The 18,334-nt window shown below is 37.6% G+C and overlaps 1 protein-coding gene across 1 annotated transcript in view; it reads left to right on the forward strand.

Moving 5' to 3' along the window:
• The window catches only part of PIK3R3 (phosphoinositide-3-kinase regulatory subunit 3), a 144,982-nt gene that overhangs the window by 113,494 nt on the left and 13,154 nt on the right, over nt 1–18,334 (forward strand). The window contains exons 5-7 of the mRNA XM_047082577.1: nt 440–565; nt 15,393–15,535; nt 17,973–18,149. Coding sequence (XP_046938533.1) covers nt 440–565; nt 15,393–15,535; nt 17,973–18,149 — 446 coding nt within the window. The remainder of the gene's footprint in view (nt 1–439; nt 566–15,392; nt 15,536–17,972; nt 18,150–18,334) is intronic.

Here is an 18,334-nt window from a genome sequence, read left to right on the forward strand (position 1 = left end):
GTTCTTGATAGTTATTCAACAAGTCATTTTTAACATCATTTCATTTTAATTTACCAGGCTTATCAGTTTAAAAAAAGAAAAAAAAAGAAATGTAGTCATTTTAAATTTCCTACTTAAGATGTAAGATATTTTTGGAACTTATTCTGTGGCTACTATTCCTTAATAGCTGGTTGCATGTATTTACTAACTTTATATAAAAATACTTCTGTTTGTTTCCTATTTATACTTCATTTCTTAATTTTTAAAATATTAACTATTTTGATATTATCTAAAGGCTTATAATAGTGTTAACAAAAGAATTTAGTGCTTTTGGATGCTTGATATTAATACAGTGACTTAAACTTATAGTAGAAATGCAATTTAAAAATAAATAGGTGTGGAAAAATTCATGTGTCAGAATTCTTAACATTCTTTATTTCTTTTTTTTTTAACTGTATAGGATCAATTGGTAAAAGAAGATAACATTGATGCAGTAGGTAAAAAACTCCAAGAGTACCACTCTCAGTATCAGGAAAAGAGTAAGGAGTATGACAGGCTATATGAGGAATATACCAGAACATCACAGGTTAGTATATTTTTGTTGGTTAGCCCAGCAAGTATGCAATGTTTTAATTACATTAGATTTTCTGTAATTCACCTGACAATCTTTAGCTGTTTTAATATCTTACACAACCTTTTTGAGACTTTGGAGTGATACAAATTCTTCTCTCATTTGTAAATCACTTTCTTATTGGTTAAGGGCATAATTTTTTTTCAGTTAGTATTAACTAGGATAAGGTTTGACTGCAGGTGATAAAAAATAACAAAATAGCAAAGGCTTCAGATAGAAATTTATTTTTCTGTCATGTATAGGCAGTGCCAAGGATATTATGTCAACTCCACAGTCATTAGGGGTTAGGGTTCTTCTGTTTTGATGCTTTGCTATCTGTAGAAGTTGGCTTACTCCAGTATCAGTCATCACAACAATATTCTAGCAAACAAGAAGGAAGAATAGAAACAGAAAGCAGTTTCCTGTTTTTAAGGCTACTTCCTAGAAGAAGTACACACTGCTTCTACTTTCATCCTACTGGCAAGGCAGCTGCAGGTCACAACGCTGTAGTGGAGGTGAAGAAAGCTAGTTATTTGGTCAGGTGTGCCCGACTAACATTTGAGAGTTTTCTGAGGAAGAAGGAACTAATGTAATTATGAGACCACTGGTAGTCTTTTTTTTTTTTTAAGTTTATTTTATTTATTTTTAAAATTTATTTTGAGAGAGAGAGAGAGAGAAAATGCCATGAGCTGGGGAGAGGTAGAGAGAGAATCCTCTATCACTGCAGAGCCTGACTCGGGGCTCGAACTCCCAAACCATGAGATCATGACTTGAGCCGAAATCAAGAATCAGATGCCCAAGCAACTGAGCTACCCAGACGCCCAAGACCACTACTAGTCTTAACCACACAGTTTCTGGATCATAAAGCTTAATAATATTTCTTTTATCTTATATATGTGATGGAACAAAATTCTGAAGAGTAACCTAGTTCTTTTCCTAGATCTGTTTTTTCCTAGTTCTTTTCCTAGAACTGTTTTTGATTTTTTTTAGTTACATTTGGATTGGCTTAATTTGCCCTAAGTTATTATATAATATATAAAAGGTGCTAGGAATTTTTATGAAGGTGCAAGTCTTCAGGGGAGTTTATCCATTGCAGTATTTGGGTCATTGGTGGCCTAAGAAAATATATCTAACTGGGTTTCTTATGCACATTCTTTTGAAACACAGGTTATCTGAACGTCAAATAACTTACAGAAGCTTTAGTCTATGTTGATTAGTCCATGTTATGGTGGCATTAGTCTATTCTACTAAATTCATAGTGAATCCTCAGTGCAGTAATAACTTGCCTGAGTCCTTTATCGAACATAACAGTAAGTGGGTTTTTTCTAGTGTTTGTTTTCTATTGTGTTATTATTACTGCTCTTTATTATTTCCTTTTTATTTTTGTTTTTGTTTTCAATTTAATTTGCTCTTCTTTTACTAGCTTGAGGTGAATTTTGTTCACTGGCTTTAAAACTTTTTTTTTTTACAGTTATTTATTCATTCATTCATTTATTTATTTTGAGAGAGGGAGAGAGCACGAGTGAGTGAGGGACAGACAGAGAGGCAGAGAGAGTGCGGAGCCCCGAAGTGGGGCTCAAGTTCCCCCAAAGCAGGGCTGCCGCTCACCTGAAGTGGGTGAACCGCGAGATCATCACCTGAGCCGAGGTCGGATGCTTAACTGACTGAGCCATCCAGGTGCCCCCAAAACTTTATTTTCTAATATAAGCACTTAAAGCTATAAATTTCCTTCTAAGCACTGCTATAGGTACATCCTACAAATTTTGTTATACTGTTATTTTCCTTATTCAGTTTTAAATATTTTCTAATTTCCCTTGTGATTTCTTCTTTGGCCATATGTTCTTCAATTTCTAAATATTTGAGGCTTCTCTAGATATATTACTTCTAGTATATCTTCTAATTCACTGTAGTCAGTGAACATATTCATTAAGGTTACAGTGTTTTGAAATTTATTGACTTACGACCTAGTTAACCTGCCTTATCTTAGTAAACTTGTGCACTGACAAAGACTAGTAAAGTTGTTGGGATAGTGCCCTTGTAGTTGTTGGTGTAGTCCTCTCCAAGTATCAGTTTGGTCAAGGTGATTCATAGTGTCATTCAGATATTCCATATCTTTACTGAATTTTCTTTTTTGCCTGTACTTTCAGTTAATTAGAAGGAATCTTAAAGTCTCTACTTACAATTGTAGGTTTGTCTATTTATCTTTTTAGTTTTGTTAGCTTTTGCTTTATGTGTATTGAAATTCTATTAAGTGCTTACATATTTATAGTGATTTTTTCCTTTATCAATATGAAATGTTCCTCTTTATATCTGGTAATCCTCCTGGTCTTAAAGTCTACTTTTTCTAGTATATCCCCATCAGCTTTCATATACTTGTTATTTTCAGGATATATCTCTTTCTGTCCTTTTATTTTCCATCTGTTTGTGTCTATATTATAGCTAAAGTGCATCTCTTATAGATAATAATATATAGTTGGGTATGGCTTTGTAAAAAATCCAGCCTGACAATTTCTGCCTTTTAATTGGAGAGTGTAATCCATTTGTATGTCTTATAATTATTTGTATTGTTGGGTTTATGTTTACTTTTTTGCTATTTGTTTTCTATTTGCTTTATCTGTTTTTTGTTCCTCAGCAACTCTTTCACGGTTGTCTTTTGGGTCAAACATTTTTTTTTTAATGTCTATTTTTGAGAGAGAGCATGAGCAGGGGAACGGCAGAGAGAGAGACACACACACAGAATCTGAAGCAGACTCCAGGCTCTGAGCTGTCAGCACAGAGCCTGATGCGGGGCTCGAACCCACAAACTGTGAGATCATGACCTGAGCCAAAGTTGGACACTTAACTGACTGAGTCACCCAGGCACCCCTGGGTCAAACATTTTTTAGTATTCCATTTTGATTCCTCATCTGGCTTTTTTGCTATGACTGTCTTTTTTTTTCCCCCATAGGAAGTTGTTCTAAGGATTACAGCATGCATTCTTAATCATAGTTATTTAACTTCATATCGTGTCATGTAGCATGTAAATATAATAACCCTGTTTTATATCATTCTGTTTTTATCTCTTATTGTTATCATATATTTTATATTTACCTATGTTACCCCCATAATTCATTCTTGTAATATTTGCCTATTCTAAGTACCTTATGTAAATGAAATCATATAATAATTGTTCTTTGGCTTACTTCACTAATTACAATGTTTTCAAGGAAAATACATGTTGTAGCATATATCAAAATGTCACTTTTTATGGCTGAATGATATTGCATTTGAAGGGGAATATGGCATTTTGTTTATCCATTCATCTGTTGATGGCATTGGGTCATTTTCCAGTTTCCAGCCATTGTGAATAATCCTGCTTATGAACCTGGTGTGCAAATAACTGTTCAAGTCTCTGCTTTCATTTCTTTTGGATATATACCTAGGAGTGGAATTGCTGGATCATATGGTACTATGTTTAACCTTTTAAGAAACTGACAAACTTTTCCACGCTGGCAAAACTATTTTACATTCCTACCATTAATGCATGAAGATTCCAGTTTTTCCACATTCTCAGACTTGTTACCATTTTTTTTATCTTTAATTTTTTTATAGCCACCCTAGTAGTCATGAAGTAATATTGTTTTTGTTATTGTTGAGTTTTAGGAGTTTTTTTTTTTAAAGGAATTTTTTTTTAATGTTTATTTATTTTGAGAGAGAATGTGAATGGGGGAGGGGCACCGAGAGAGGGAGACAGAGAGAATCCCAAGCAGGTTCCACGCTAAGTGCAAAGCCGGATGTGAGACTCAAACTCATGAACCATGAGATCATGACCTGAGCCGAAACCAAGAGTCAGCTGCTTAACTGACTGAACCACCGAGGCACCCCCCTTGGAGCTTTTTTTTTAAATCCCTTATCAGATCTATGATTATCAGATATTTTCCCCATTTTGTAGGTTGTTGTTTTGCTTTTTTAATATCATCCTTTGATGTGCAAATGTTCTTAATTTTGATGAAGTCCAATTTTTTTCTTTTGTTGCCTATGCTTTTGTTATCATATTCATGAAGTCGTTGCCAAATCCAATGTCATATTTTCTCCAGTGTTTACTTCTAAGAGTTTATTGTTTTTACTCTTAAATTTAGGTCTTTGATCCATTTTGAGTTAACTTTTATATGTGATGTGAGTTAAGGTCCCAGCTTTATTGTTGTACATGTGAAAATACATTTTCCCTGCACTGTGGTCCCAACACCATTTCTCCATTGAATGGTCTTGGGATATTTACTGAATTGAGACATAGATCATAGGTGGGAGGGTTTATTTTTGGGCTTCCTATTGCACTCTCTTGGTCTGCATGTCTATCCTTATGTCATTTCCATATTCAAAATATGTTAAACTATTAACATAGCTTCTTAATAAGCTTTGAAATCAGCAGGTGTGAATCTTCCAACTTCGTTCTTTTTCAAGATTGTTTTGGCTATTCTAGGTCCCTTTCAATTCCATATGAATTTGAGGTTGAGTTTTTCTGTTTCTGTAAAAAAAATGCAGTTGGGATTTTGATAGAGATTGCATTGAATCTGTATATTATTTTGGGTAAGTATTGTTATCTTAACAATATTAAGTCTTCCAATCCATGAACAAGGAGATGTGTTTCCATTTATGTATGTCTTCTTTAATTTCTTTCAGTATTGTTTTATAGTTTTCAGTGTATGAGTTTCTTACCTCCTTGGTTAAATTTATTCCTAAATATTTTATTCTTTTTGATGCTGTTGTTGATGGGATTATATCCTTACTTTCCCTGCTAGTATATAGAATACAGAATATTCTATACACAGTTGCTAGTGTATAGAATACAGTTGATTTTGTGTGTTGATTTTGTATTCTGCAACTTTGCTAAATTTATTAGCTCTAACAGTTTTTGATGGATTCTTTAGGGTTTTGTACCTATAAGATAATGTCATTTGAGATAATTTTACTTCTTCCTCTCCAATATGAATGTCCTGTATTTTTTTTTAAATTTTTTAATGTTTATTTATTTGTGAGAGAGAGAGTGAGCGAGCGACAGAGTGTGAGTGGGGGAGGGGAAGAGAGAGAGGGAGACACATAATTCGAAGCAGGCTCCAGGCTCTGAGCTGTCAGCACAGAGCCCGACGCAGGGCCTGAACCCACAAACCATGAGATCATGACCCGAGCCGAAGTCAGACACTCAACTGACTGAGCCACCCAGATGCCCCATGAATGTCCCATATTTCTTTTCATTGCCTAATTGCTTTGGCTAGAACTTTAAGTACTTTGTTAAATAAAAGTGGAGAAAGTGGATGGGTATCCTTGTCTCGTTCATGACTTAGGAGAAAGTTAGCCCATTTCACCATTGAGTATGATGTTAAGCTCGTGTTTTTTATATATAGCTGTATTAGTTTCCTAGGTCTGTTGTAACAAAGTACAACACACAAGAGGTACCTGGGTGGCTCAGTCGGTTGAGCATCCGACTTCAGCTCAGGTCATGATCTCGTGGTTCGTGGGTTTGAGCACCGTGTTGGGCTCTGTGCTGACAGCTCAGAGCCTAGAGCCTGCTTTGGATTCTGTTTCCCTCTCTCTCTGCCCCTCCCCCACTCACTCTGTGTCTCCCAAGGATGAATAAACATTAAAAGAAATTTTTTTAAAAAACCCAAAAAACAAAAACAAAGTACAACAAACTGGGTGTCCTAAAACAACAAATTTATTGTTTCACTGTTCTAGGAACTCCAAGTCCAAAATCAAGGTGTTGGTAGGGCCCTCTCTTTCTGGAGGCTCTGGGGAAGACCATTCCTTGTTTTTCTTAGCTTCTGTTGGTTGCTGGCAGTCCTTGGCATTCTTTGGGTTGGACATACCACTTCTGTTTATGCCTTCATTATCAGTAGCATTCTCCCTCTGTGTCTCTGCTTTCTTTTTTATAAGGATACTAACCAGTCATTGGATTAGGGCCCATCCACTTCCAGTATCACCTCATCTTAATTCACTAAAGACTCTCTTTCCTAGTAAGATCACATTCTAAGGTCCTGAGGATTAGGACTGATCATATCTTATGTGGGAACACAATTCAATCTATAACAATGGCCTTTATATGATGAAGAAGTTTCCTTTTATTTGTAGTTTATGGTTTTTATCATGCAAGGATGTTGGATTTTGTCAGATGTTTTGTCTGCATCAATTAAGATGATCGTGGTTTTTTTTTTTTTCCTTCAGCCTATTAATGTTGTGTATTGACTGATTTTTGTATGTTGAACCACCCTTGCATTCCTGGGATAAATTCCATGTGGTAATCGTATACAGTTAAAGTCCTTTCAGTACGCTGCTAAATTTAGTTGACTAGTATTTTGTTGAGGATTTTTGCATCTGTATTCAAAAGGCATGTTGTTCTGTAGTTTTCTTGCAGTCTCTTGATTTAGCTTCAGGATCAGAGTAATGATGGCCTTGTGAATGAGTTAGCAAGTGTTCCTTCCTCCTTCTAGTTTTTGGGAAGGGTTGGTGTTAATTCTTCTTTAAATGTTTGGTAAACTTCACTAGTGAAGCTATCTGATCCTGGGCTTTCCTTTGTTGGGAAGTTTTTGATTACTGCTTCAATTTTCTTATTGATTATTGGTCTATTTAGATTTTCTTTTTGAGTCAGTTTTGGTAGTTGTGTGTTTCTAGGAATTTGTCCATTTCATCTAGGTTATCCAGTCTATTGGCATAAATTTTACGCAGCATTCTCTTAACAATTTTTATTTCTGTAAAGTGGGTAGTATGGCCCCCTTTAAACTTAACAATTTAGTAATTTGAGTCTTTTTTTTCCCTTAATCTAACTAAAGGTTTGTCAATTTTGGTGATCTTGTTAAAGAACCACTTTTTAGTTTTGTCAATTTTCTCTACTTTTCTATTTTCTATTTCATTTATCTTTTTAATCTTTATTATTTCCTTCTGCTAGCTTTGGGTTTAGTTTGCTCTTCTTTTTCTAGTTGAAGGATAGTACTGCTTGAATATAGACTTCTTGGTTGACAGTTTTTTTCTTTTAAGATTTCTATGCCATCCCACCGCCTTCTGGCCTCCATGGTTTCTGACAGGAAAACAGCTATTAATTTTATTGAAGATCTTTGTACATGACACATTTCTTCTCTCTTGCTTCTTTCAAGATTCTCTTTTGACAATTTGACTATAATGTGAAATACATGTTTCTTATATCTTTGTCTATAGTTTATAGTTATCTGTGGAAGGTGTAGTCAGCAGGGAGCTATTCTAGTATAACTGTAACTCACGGTTTCCTGTTTGACCCTAGTATTTATATTATTGATTTTTCCAGCCTCATAGCCACTGATCTTATTTCCAGGGTAGTGTCCATGGTGGGCAGTGTTAAGGTAGATACTGCAACCCTGAAGAGGGTATTAGGGGATACTACCCTATGAGGATTACAGATTAGGAATGAGATATAGTATTGACTGGGAAAAGGTATGGGATTACAGCCAGAAATGCTGTAATGGTCTATTTTCCTATATGAGAAGTTTACTTCCATTTTATTTTCAGGTTTAATTTTATTAATTAGTTATTCAGAATGATCTTAATACTTTTTCTTTCTTCATGATACTTGAGCTATATCTCTGGTGTGCCTGTGTGTGTATGCTTTTTTACCCTGCTAATTTCATTTTCTCTCTGTATTCCTTTAGCTTTTCCAGATGAATTATCTGTGATGAGGCCAGTGTTTCGGGTAGAATGGGAAAAAAGTTACTGAAGCCTCTTTAGATTGAATCAACATAAGTGGGCAACGTTAGGGGATGGTGAAATGATCATACATATAATAGAACATTATACAACTATTAAAATAGGTTTTCAGAAATTATTTTAACTTTGATTTTTAAAAAGTACAAAGGTTATATAAATATGTATGCTAAATTCAATATAGATTATTGCTGAATTATTAAATTCAGTATAAATTATTGCTGAATTATTATTATGAATTATTGCATACAGAATAAAAGTCCTGATTTCTTGGAGTCAACTGCTGCTAACTATGTGCTTTTTAGGAATTCCTAATGACCTGAGAAATGCTTATGATATAGTTGCAGGCAAAGGAAACAGCATGTAGAAGTGTGTGAACAGTGATTTCAGCTGTGGGTGTACTCACTAACCTGAAGGGAAACTTTATAAAAATATGCTGGAATGTTTGGGGTGATAGAATTAACAGGATTTGGGAAAACTACAGTTAAAAACAGAAAGGAGGAGGGGCGCCTGGGTGGCGCAGTCGGTTAAGCGTCCGACTTCAGCCAGGTCACGATCTCGCGGTCCGTGAGTTCGAGCCCTGCGTCAGGCTCTGGGCTGATGGCTCGGAGCCTGGAGCCTGTTTCCGATTCTGTGTCTCCCTCTCTCTCTGCCCCTCGCCCATTCATGCTCTGTCTCTCTCTGTCCCAAAAATAAATAAAAATGTTAAAAAAAAAATAAAAACAGAAAGGAGGAAATAATAGAAATACTATACACATTAATAACAATAATATATATAACAAAAATGACCTTTTTTAAAAAAACAAAATGATATGCAGTTATTCTATTACCATCAAAAAATGAGGTAAGGTCTATATTTACTGATTCTGAGTGATTTCTAAGATACATTAAGTAAAAAAAGCAAGGTAGGAAAAAAATGTATGTGGTATACTATCATTTATTGTTAAAATATATCATGACTAGACTAATGTATTCAGTAAATGTTTTTGGATGTATAGTCCCCCCACCCCACCTTTTTTTTTTTTTCCTGATTCCCTGTTTCCATTTCTTTCTATCCTTTTGTCATTCATTCTCTCTCTCTCTCTCTCTGTCTCTCTCTCTCAAATATAGTTGGGGTTGCCATTATCTCCATTTTATAGATGGGAACTTAAAGCATAGAAAGACTCTCTTAAGGGACATAACCAGTTTTTAACATTACCAAGATTAGATTATAAATCTCCTAAATTCAAACTCAGTTCCTTTGTAGCATCTACGCATGATACTGTGCTTGACTCTAGAAGCACAGAGGGAGAGATGAGACTCTGTTCTACACAAGGTTGAAGTACTCTGACAGCATTTGTCAAACACAATGTACATTAGCCAAAAAGGCATGTTTTGATCTCTTTTCTCTCCATCAAACAAAACAATGATGGATGACTATATTTGTGTGTGTATATTTATTTAAAGGGCAACATATAACATTGTTTAATCTCACAAAGAATATTGAGTGAGGGGCGCCTGGGTGGCTCAGTCGGTTAAGCAGCCGACTTCGGCTCAGGTCATGATCTTGCGGTCCGTGAGTTCGAGCCCCGCGTCAGGCTCTGGGCTGATGGCTCAGAGCCTGGAGCCTGCTTCCGATTCTGTGTCTCCCTCTCTCTCTGACCCTCCCCCGTTCATGCTCTGTCTCTCTCTGTCTCAAAAATAAATAAACATTAAAAAAAAATTAAAAAAAAAAAAGAATATTGAGTGAAGGAATACATATACATATTCTATGGGTCTATTCATAGAAGGTACAAAACAAGGTAAACGTTAACTTTTTGATTTTGGTTGGGAACATAAAGTGGTAAAATCATAAAGAATAACAAGGAAATGATCCTCATAAAGGGCAGGATAGTGTTATTACCAAGGTGGGGGAAGTAGAGTGGGCAGAGACAGGGAGTTATGATCCAGAAAGGATACACAAGGAATTTCTGGGGTTGCTGGTAGTGAATGTTCATTTTATAATAATTTGTTAAGCTCTGCATTTTTTTTATGCACTTACATTATCTCATACTAAAAAATTGGTAAACATTGAAAACACGTGGCTGTATGCAAAAACAATATGATTATTTCTGTAGATAAGAGGTGGAACAGAAAACCATAATAAAAATTATAAATGGAATTTCCAGATCTGGAAATAACCAGAGACAACTGAGAACGGAGAGTTTGATCTCCCTGTTGGTTCCTTCTTGGTCATCTTTGCTGATTTCTCATCTTTGACCTTGGGCCTTTTCTTTTTTCTGGTTATTTATTCACTCTCTGGTGATCTCAAACAGCCTCATGGCTTTCTTTACATATGATCTGTATGCTGGTAACTCCCAAATTTATGTCTCTGCTTCTTCTAACTTCTCTCTTTTTTTTTTTTTTTTAATTTTTTTTTTCAACGTTTATTTATTTTTGGGACAGAGAGAGACAGAGCATGAACGGGGGAGGGGCAGAGAGAGAGGGAGACACAGAATCGGAAACGGGCTCCAGGCTCTGAGCCATCAGCCCAGAGCCTGACGCGGGGCTCGAACTCACGGACCGCGAGATCGTGACCTGGCTGAAGTCAGACGCTTAACCAACTGCGCCACCCAGGCGCCCCTAACTTCTCTTAATTGTAGACTCATATATATCCAATTGCCTTTCCAACAGCTCCACTTGGATGTTTAATAGATATCTCTCAGACTTAACATGTCAGACTGAATTCATGAACAAAATTGAACTCAGGGCTGTTCTATCCTTTGCCTTACCTGTCGGAGTTGAGAGAAGTCATGTCCTCTCTTAGGTCAAAAGCCTTGAAGCCATCCCAGACTCTTTCTCGTACACCTTCCATCAAATCCAGTAAGAATTTCTGTTGACTTTACCTTTAGAATATAGCCAGAATGCAACCCCTTCTCCTCACATCCACTGCTGATACCTTGATCTAAGTCACTATCATTTCTTACTTTGATTTACCACAGAAACCTCCTAACTGATCTTCTTGCCCTTATCCATGCTTCACTCTCCCTGATCAATTCTCAACAGAGCAGCTAGGAGATGCAGGTGTGCCCTGCATTTTGCAAGTTCTCATTACACCACTTGGCTTTTATGAAAGACCTACATTAGTACTTGTTTTCACTAACTGAAATAAATCTGAAGAGTTCTGCTTTTACAAAAAAAGGCAAAAAGTGACAATAGCATTCAGAGTTTGTTTTGCATCAAGCTGTTACAAAGGCAGTGTGCACCCCAAGCAATGGGAATGGTGCTGCCAAGTTCCCTCCCCGGGAACTACACTCAGCATCTCAGCATCAAGCCGCTATAGCTTTGAACTGTGTCTGTGAGCATCTGTGCTTCTCTCCATTTACTTTGTGCACCTGTTAGTAAGATGTGTCCTAAGGTATTCAGAAAAAAAAGCCTAAGAGAAGTTATTTTTTGAGTTTGGGAACACTGCAAAAATTTTTTCCATGTAAATTAATGTTAATTGTTTCTTTGCTTTATGCCATTTTGGCTTGTGAAAGGTTTCATAGGAACTCTATGTAAGGGAAACCTATACTTGTAAAACCTAGGTAGGATCACAGTACTCCTTTAACACCTGTCTGTGGTTCCATGATTTACACATAGGAAAGCCAGAGTGCTTTCTACAGTGCCCAGCATAATCTGCGCTCCTCTTCCTCTCTGGCCTCATTACTTCTCTCTTCTCCAACCATGCTATCCTCTTTGCTGTTCTTCGAATATACTAGACCTGCTTCCTACCTTTGAGTGTTTTACTGGCTATTTCCTTGCCTGAAACACTCCCCCACTGCACCGCCTGCCCAGATAGTCAGCTGGCTAACCCCCTCCCCTCCTTCAAGTCCTTGCTCAAAGGTTGTCATCTCAACAAGGTGTGCACATGAGCTGGGGAACAGCAGAGAAAGAGGGAGAGAATCTCAAGCAGGTGCCATACTGTCAGCTCAGAGCCCGATGTGGGGCCTGATCTTACCAACTGTGAGGATCATGACCTGAGCTGAAATCAAGAGTCAGATGCTTAAGTGACTGAGTCACCCAGGTGCCCCTAGAACTGCATTTCCGCTTTCTTGTCATGACTGGAGGAAGCAAAGAAGGCTCCACATGTTGTCCGCATGCTCAGTAATACTGGGGATTTAACCACAGAGTATGAGTTCTGAGCAGCTGGTGTGAGACTGCATTCTGGACTTGGAATCTTTGGTTGGGGAGCTGGGTATGGGAGTAGATGGAGGAAACTGCAAAAACCACTAAGTTGAAGCTAGGAGAGGGCTAAATCTGGGTGTGCGAGAACTGAGAGAAAGACGTAAGATGGCTGAGCAGAGACGAGCCATGAGGTTTAAGGCTTTGGGAGGTGGAGGAAGAGGAAGATCCAGTGATTATTAGCAGTACAGGAGATGTACTGGGACAGTGAGGATAGGGAGTGTTAAAGGGAAGTTAAAGAATTGATCTCCTCTGTTTATAAATGTTTCAATATTTATAAGTGTTATAGACTGCCTAAGGTTTCTGTGAAACCTTAGATAAAATTTGGATTGCTTTGTTGGAAGTGAATTCTTCCAGAGAATGGGAAGAGTTGGTGTATCCTGAGTCATAGTTGGCACAGGATGAGAATAGATTACATGTGGGGATATTTGACATCTGGATTACATGTAATTAGGAGGAATTGATAGGATTTAGGGATGGATTGGGATAGGGGACAGGAATTGGGCAATGAGATCATTGATAACCTTGGAAAGACAGTCTCTGTGGAATGGTAGGTACAGAAGCCAGAAAAGAGTGAGTTGGAGTGAGAATGAGAGATGAGGAAAGAAAGACAGCCTATATAGATAGTTTGTTCAAGGGACTTAATTGACTGGAAGAGAATTTAGGGTTAAGGGATTATTTTTTCAAAGTGGTGTTACTAGAACCTGTTTGTGTGCTGATGAGAAGGAACCATAAGAAGGGCTGGAGAGGAGAAAGGAGAGAAGGGGTGTAGATATAGGTAGATTTACAGTTTTTTTGTGGTAGGTATTGTGACATTGTTTATGGGGCAGCTGCTGCTTCGGCAATGCTATAAATATTTTCCCTTTGCTGCTTTACCTACCAACACAAACACCAGTTATAGTAAAGTCTGAATTATTAGTGTCTTCTTTAAGGATATAGGGCCAGGGCTTCATAGGTAATTTTTGATCTTGCAAGGGAGCCAAGACCCTCCACTGTAATTTGAGAGTTGCAGAATTTGTAGCTAGATATTTAGATATGGGCATTCCAATAAGTATACAGCACTATTTGAGATATGTATAACTTCAAGCATATGGAACATCATAAGGTTCTTGTAGCCTCCATGAAGCCTCTGTAAAGAAGTAATTCACCCTGATTTGATTGTCTCTGCCATGACATGGAACAAAACCTTATCAGAGTTCGGAAATCTGTTTCACCTGTGTGTTCTGAAACCTGGAGGGCAGGCTTCATGTTTTATTAATCTCTTTACCACCAGACTGTACTTTCTGTATAGTGGATTCTCGGTAATCATTTGTTAAAATTAATCAATGCTGGATAGTTTTGAGGAATTATCCCATAAACACCAAACTTTAAAAACTGTAAATATTCAGGATAGCAATTTTCTAGACCTTTAAAATATTTCTTGACTTTCTAATATAAATTGTACAAAATTTTAACCCTCTGAAGATTTGGGGGAATCTGAGTTCAGATGCTGAAGTCTAAAAAAAACCTCAGAGCTCATCAAAATGTATAGGACTACTTATCCTAGTGCTAAATGGCTTAGCCTACTGGGCATTTGTTTGTGAAGTTTTTAGTTTTTCATCTTATTCTGCATATAATTTTATTTTTTTTAAGTTTATTTATTTTGAGAGAGAGAGAGAGAGAGCAAACCAGCAGGGGAGGGGCAGAGAGAGGGGGACAGAAGATCTGAAACAGGCTGTGCGCTGACAGTAGAGTGCCTGATGTAGGGCTCTAACTCCCAAACCTTGGGATCATGACCTGAGCCAAAGTCAGATGTTTAACCTACTGAGCCACCCAGATGTTCCTCTGCATCTGACTTAGCTGCTATTCTTCCCCCTTTCATTTTCTGCTTTTCCTTTTCTTTTTAAAGATTTTTTTGGGGAACGTCTGGGTGGCTCAGTCGGTTAAGTGTCCGACTTTGGATCAGGTCATGATCTCACAGTTCGTGGGTTTGAACCCTGTGTTGGGCTCTGTGCTGGCAGTGTGGGGCCTGGAAGTTGCTTCAGATTTGTCTCCCTCTCTCTCTGCCCCTCCCCGACTCATGCTCTGTCTCTGTCTCTCTCAAGAATAAACATTAAAAAAAAATTTAAGATTTTTTTTATTGTTAAGTAATTTGTATGCCCAATGTGGGGCTCAAATGTATAACCCTGAGGTTAAGCGTCTGATGCTCTACTGATTGAACCATCCAGGCACCCCTCATTTTCTGCTTCTGAGATTAATCTACTGATGAATCTGTTTAGAAAAACTACATGTTTTAGAAATGATAATAAGAATAAATAGACTCTATAGGACTTTTCTGGGAATAAGGCTTTGTACGTTGGTGTATGGACTCCTCCACTGTATCCATTCACTTCTTCAGCGCCTTTTGGGGGTCAGCACTACAATAAGTGCAAAAACATAATTTTATCTTTGTCTTCAAAGTGTTCAGGGCACTTGGGTGGCTCAGTCGGTTAAGCATTGGACTCTTGATTTCAACTCAGGTCACGATCTCACGGTTTGTGAGATTGAGCCTCTTGTTGGGCTCTGCTCTGACAGCATGGAGCCTCTTTGGGATTCTCTCTCTTCCTCTCTTCCACTTGTGCACACATGTTTTCTCTCTATATCAAAATAAACAAACATTAAAAAAATATCTGAAAGTGTTTAGGGTTAATCTAAGCAACTCAGGCCTTTTTGTGGATCTCAGCTATATTTCAAGTAATAGTTTTTTTCTTCTATTTTAGGGTTTGAGTGATGTATTTTGCATATAAGTATTAAGGGTGGGAGTTAAATAAGTAAGAGTTGTTTTAGCCATCTTTCATTTTCTATGGAATTGTAATTAGAATTACAAGATTTAAGACCAAGGTTACCAGAAAAAAAAAAAAAAGATACAGTGTATGTCTTTTCTTTTTCTCCTTTGTAGGAAATACAGATGAAAAGGACTGCAATAGAAGCTTTTAATGAAACAATTAAAATATTTGAAGAGCAGTGTCACACACAAGAACAGCATAGCAAAGAATATATCGAGCGATTTCGCAGAGAGGGGAATGAAAAGGAAATTGAACGGTAAATCTAACACTTCCAAGTGCATCAATGAGAAGAGACTTCTTTTCTTCCCCAATAATCTCTGTTGTGTCTGCTTTTACCCCTGTAAACTTCACAGTCCTGCTGTATGGAACTATTTGCTGTTCCCCCTAATGGCACCAAATTGAACTGCCTCTGTTCTGTGTTCCTTCTATGTCCTTCCAAATTTTTAACTCCTGCTCATCCTTTAGGATTTAGCTTACACATGACTTTTTTAAGAAAAATTTCCCTGATTTTCTAGACTGGTTTAGGAGCTTTTTGTCCCTACTCCTACAGTATCTGGTCCTGATTCCTACCGTGACTTTGCCAAATGTCACACCCACTAAACTGCAAGCTTGTTGGTGAAATAAGGATGGTGGCTTATTTTCCCTGATAGCTCCAGCATCTGTTATGGTACCTGAACGTACATGGTGATGCTCACTGAATATTTGTTGAACTGAAAATAAACAGCAGCAGTCTGAGAATAAATTGGAGGCTGAACAAGACTATGGGCAGGAAGACCAGCTTGACTCTTGCAGGTGACTGCAGTGTTTGTGGTCATCAGGTTAAATGATGGTGAGGGCCTGAACCAGAGCAATGGCAGGAAAGGAGGGGGAATTAATGGAAATACTGAGGACTTGATACCTGACTAGATATGGTAGGTGTGGGAGAAGTCAAAGATTACTCCTAGATTTCTAGGATTCCTAGATTATTTCTTAGACTAAGGAATGGTGTTATTTACTAAAATAGAAAGTACGTGAGGAAAGTTCAGGGTTGGAACCAATGAATTTGAAGTTCCTGTGAGAAACCAAATGGAGTTGTCTGAGAAGCAGGCAGCTGGTTATTTGGTTTTGGAACTCAAGGTACAGAAAGGATTTGGGAGGCATAAGTGTGTAGGTTATACTAAGGTTATAAGTGTAAAGTTATACTAAGAATGAGATTACACAGAGAGTGTGCAGCATGAGAAATATTGGGTCTGGCAACTAAAAGGATATTGGAAGCCTTTATCATAGCAAATTTAGTGGAATATTGGGAGACCGAGCCAAGTAACAGTGGGATGAGGAATGAAAAAGTGGATAGTAGATAAAAATGAATCATTTGCAAGGGAAAGACATAATTACTTCTCATACTAGTATCAAAGTGTCAGTGAATTTCTGTGTGCATAAGAATAGGGCTAAGTGCTGTTGAGGCAGGATAGCTTAATGGTTATAACCATTAAAACCATGGGCTTGGATTCTGTATTGACCACGTACTAGTTGTGTAACCTTGGGTAAGTTACTTAATTCTCTAAGCCCATTTCCTCCTCCGTAAACTGGATAATATCTTTTTGAAATGCGTTGAGAATCAAGTGATAGACACATACATGTATACTTATGTTGCAGAAAGGCGTGTGTGTATGTATGTTGGCATATGATATCAATAAATGGCATTATTATTAAGATGAAGAAATAGAAAAGAACTTGTGGTTCAGTTGCAAAGGGAGGTAAAGTATCTGATGAAGAAGTTTTAACATGAATATAAAACCATGTATTATATTAAGTGACAAATGAGTGACACAGACAATTGTCTTCAGAGCACAGCAAAACTTTGTGTGCTAGAAAAGCTTAGGGCCATTATCTGCTGAGTGCTTACCAGGATGTACCAGGCACTGTTTAGTCCTTTTAGATGTATTACTACATTTAATTCACATAATAATTTAGTGAAGTAGGTACTATTGTAGGGCCCATTTAAACAAATGAGGAGATAAAGGCACAAAGAGGTTAGGTAACTTGCCCATAGCCACACAAGTGGCAGGGCAGAGATTCAAACTTAGGCAGCCTGACTCCAAAGCTGTTGCTCTTAACTGTTATATTGTGCTACCTCTTGAATATCATACATAGAGCTTTACTTGTTTAGTCATGGCTGGATCCAGGGCCCAAACAAGGTCATCAGTATTCTCTCTTATACCCTGTATTTTGCCTTAGGTTTTCTCTGTGTTGGCTTCATCCTTAGGCAGGCTTTCCCTATGAGGTTGGTGGTATAGCTGCTGGGAGTCCTAGAATCACATATTTATAACTTAGCAATTGAGTGGAAAGAGAGAATCTCTGTTTATAATAGTTCTAGCAAAAGTCCTAGAATTGACTCTCATTGGGTCAATTCGGGTATTATTCTCATTCCTGAACTAGTCACTGTGGTCTGAGTGTGGCGATAGGATGTAATGGTGGAATACTTTTATTGCCCAGGCTGGGTTGTGTGAATATTCATCATGACTCTGAGATGGGGGCAGGGAGCCCTTACCTACAGGGAACATCAAGGTGCCATTACCAAGAGCGAGAATGGATATGGACCAGGCAAAAACAACAAATATCCACCACACCTAAGATACTAGGACTATGCTCATACTATAGAATGCTTCTGTTTGGTTCCTGGTTTAGCCTTAATATGTCAAATGTTTTCACAGAATTATGATGAATTATGACAAATTGAAATCACGTCTGGGTGAGATTCATGATAGCAAAATGCGTCTAGAGCAAGATTTGAAGAAACAAGCTTTGGACAACCGAGAAATAGATAAAAAAATGAACAGTATCAAACCTGACCTGATCCAGCTGCGCAAGATCCGAGATCAGCACCTTGTGTGAGTAATCTGAGCCCGTATGGGAGAAAAGCCCAGCCCCACATTACTGCTGGCACTAGACATGTTAGAGGTAGAAGAGATTTGTAATTAAGAAACCAGCCAGTGAGATTATAAGAATTTAGGAAAGCAATCCTGGTTAGTAGTTGGCAATACCAGAGTTTACCCAAAGGCAGCGTGTGGGGCAA

This window comes from Lynx rufus, unplaced genomic scaffold (genome assembly GCF_022079265.1).
Source record: "Lynx rufus isolate CCGP_SWC_20201006 ecotype Redwood Valley unplaced genomic scaffold, mLynRuf1.p SCAF_2, whole genome shotgun sequence".
Taxonomy (NCBI): domain Eukaryota; kingdom Metazoa; phylum Chordata; class Mammalia; order Carnivora; family Felidae; genus Lynx; species Lynx rufus.